At 47.9% G+C, this 2456-nt stretch overlaps 1 protein-coding gene across 1 annotated transcript in view; it reads right to left on the reverse strand.

Moving 5' to 3' along the window:
• Nucleotides 1–2235: 2235 nt before the first annotated feature.
• Nucleotides 2236–2456, reverse strand: part of LOC114073558 (trypsin I-P1-like) — a 3134-nt gene continuing 2913 nt past the window's right edge. Inside the window, exon 3 of the mRNA XM_027911294.1 lies at nt 2236–2455. Coding sequence (XP_027767095.1) covers nt 2328–2455 — 128 coding nt within the window. The 3' untranslated portion in view covers nt 2236–2327. The remainder of the gene's footprint in view (nt 2456) is intronic.

Below are 2456 nucleotides of genomic sequence, written 5' to 3' on the forward strand. Positions count from 1 at the left end.
CATGCACACACACACACACACACACACACACAGAGCAGGAAGTCCGTGGAGCAGAGGACATGCACCTCATGACTGCGTGCAGGTGTCATTCCCCACTGTTCCCAGACAGACAACTGCCTTCTCACATTTCCGTCTCCCTCCCACTCCCCTGCCCACCCACAAAGAGATGTATCTCTTCCTCTCAGCCTTTCCTCTGTACTCATCTCTGTGTCTGTGCTGTCATCAGGAGCAGGTTGCTGGAAGGAGGTGCCCTTTTCCTATGGATTTCCACTGGTTCCTTGTGGCCATCCTGGCTCCTCTGGGTAAGTGAGCTTCCCTTCCCCTTGAACATCTGCACTGGAGCCCCAGCTGCTGCTTCAGCGAGGTGCTCATTTGCTGGTAATGCCCTTTTCCCAAGGCTTCCAGATGGGAATGGGGAATGAATAAGGTGAACTTTTCCTCAACTTCTTAAAATATTTTGCAGCCCTACAAATTCGGGGGGGGTTTTCTGTCCCATTTTAATACTTCAATTGAGAGTCCTGAAGTCATGATTTTTCAAAACACACATTTGTTTTGGAAGCTGTTTGTTAGTTAGTTAGTTTGTTTATTTCTTTCCTCCAATATGTCCTTTTTCAGAGAAACAGGACACTGTCCCACAGCATTCTCACATCGAGTTACCACTGAATCCCATGACACACTTCAAGGCTATATTTTTGTGTCCTCTTCAATGCATTTCACTTCCCACATTTCTTCCCTTCTCTTTCCAGGCTGGGCTGTTGAGCAGTCACCAGATACGATCATCCAAGTGGGAGACCCTGTGACTCTCAGCTGTTCTGGAACATTAAATGTAGTCACTATTATGTCCTGGTACAAGTTGCCTGCGGTGAAGGATGCCTCTCTGCAGTTGGTTGTATACTCATTGGAAGGTGGCAAAGCAGATATTGAGAAGGAATTCCAAAATCACATCCAGAGCAGTGGGACTAAGGGCAAACGTTTATCTATGAAGATAGATCATGCCCTACTCAATGACACAGGCACATATTTCTGTGCTGAACAAGAATCACAGTGACTCAAAAGATGGAACAACAAAGCACAAACCTTTGCATGCCAACAGGGATCTGCCACCAGTACACACAGAGCCATGTATTTGACAGTAACCCAATTTCTCCACTTGCCCTCCAGATTTTTAGGAAAGGGGTGGTATTGCCTCTCTGTCTTCTGCATGGTCTCTAACTTCTTTCCTCTTCCTTCCCATCTCGGAATCACGTTTTGACTCTCCTTTCTTCTTGTACTCCCTGCCTCATCTCCTTTCTCCGCCCTTCACAGGCTGCTTCTCATGCTTTTCCTTGAATGTGTTTCTGTCTGTCCTCCCAACCTTTCTTCTCTGTCCTCTCCCTCCTGTTCCCCTCCTATTTCCTTCATCCTCATCCATTTCTTCTTCCTTTCAGTCTGCTACACAAACTCCAGGGAAAGCACAATGAGGAAAAGTTCACACAGCCTTTTCCTTCTCCCCAGCTGGAAGGACAGGGCTGACTGGTCCCCTGGTCCCACTGATGTCCAGGGAATCCTCACACTGCTGTGAACCCAGGTACCCAAGTCACACCACAACCCTGTGACCTGAACACTCTGATGTATGTTATGTCACTCCCTCTTGTAACTTTGCTACCTTCCATTCTCACTTTCCACCTTTCTCTCTCCTGAACTTCTTTCCTTCTTGGGATTTGGGATGGCAATGGCCTCCTTCTGGGGCTCTGCAAGCACAGAACAAGACAACCCCACCAGTCTCCTGGCAAGGACCAGCTCTTCCATACCAGAGATCCAAAGTCTCTGCTTCAATGCCCTGCCTCCTCAAAAACCACTACCCTCTTCCCTCTTCCAGTCCTCCCTGCTGTGCTATAAGCAGGCTCCAAGAAAGGATGCCATGCTGCAGCTCTTTGTGTTTTCAGTGCAAGGACGGGAAAAGGCAATGTTGGAGGATGGATTTCAGAATGTCTTCAAGAGCTGTGTGTATATGGGCACTTGCTTGTCCTTTTCAAGAGGACAGGAAAGATGTTTTCATCCAGAAATGCCTGCAAGTAACTAACTGAATGGAAGACTGCTGTAGATAGTCTGCAAGGTGTTCTATGATCCTGCCTCTTGAGAGGCACTACAGCTATTCCCCACGTTCCCCAGAGTGACATTCACTGCCTCTGTCTCATGATCACAGCCTAGGGAAGTTCCCAGGGAAACACTGCACAAAGTAGGGGGTGCCTGAAAGTCTTTATTATTTTTCATACTGTTTGTATGTTCAGAACCAAAAGAGAGGAAAGGATGATGAGAAAAAGCAGGTCACATGGAGTGAGAGTGTCTCAGTTGGCGGACATAGTGGATCGGATCCAGGAGACGTAATTGCAAACCTTGGTGTAAACTCCGGGGTAGCCTTTGCGGGCACATCCAATGCCCCAGGACACAATGCCCTGCAGCTGTCCATTGCAGAC

The sequence above is a fragment of the Empidonax traillii genome, unplaced genomic scaffold (genome assembly GCF_003031625.1).
Source record: "Empidonax traillii isolate 1590-97213 ecotype Southwest subspecies unplaced genomic scaffold, ASM303162v1 scaffold7034:size10703, whole genome shotgun sequence".
NCBI classification, from domain to species: Eukaryota; Metazoa; Chordata; class Aves; order Passeriformes; family Tyrannidae; genus Empidonax; species Empidonax traillii.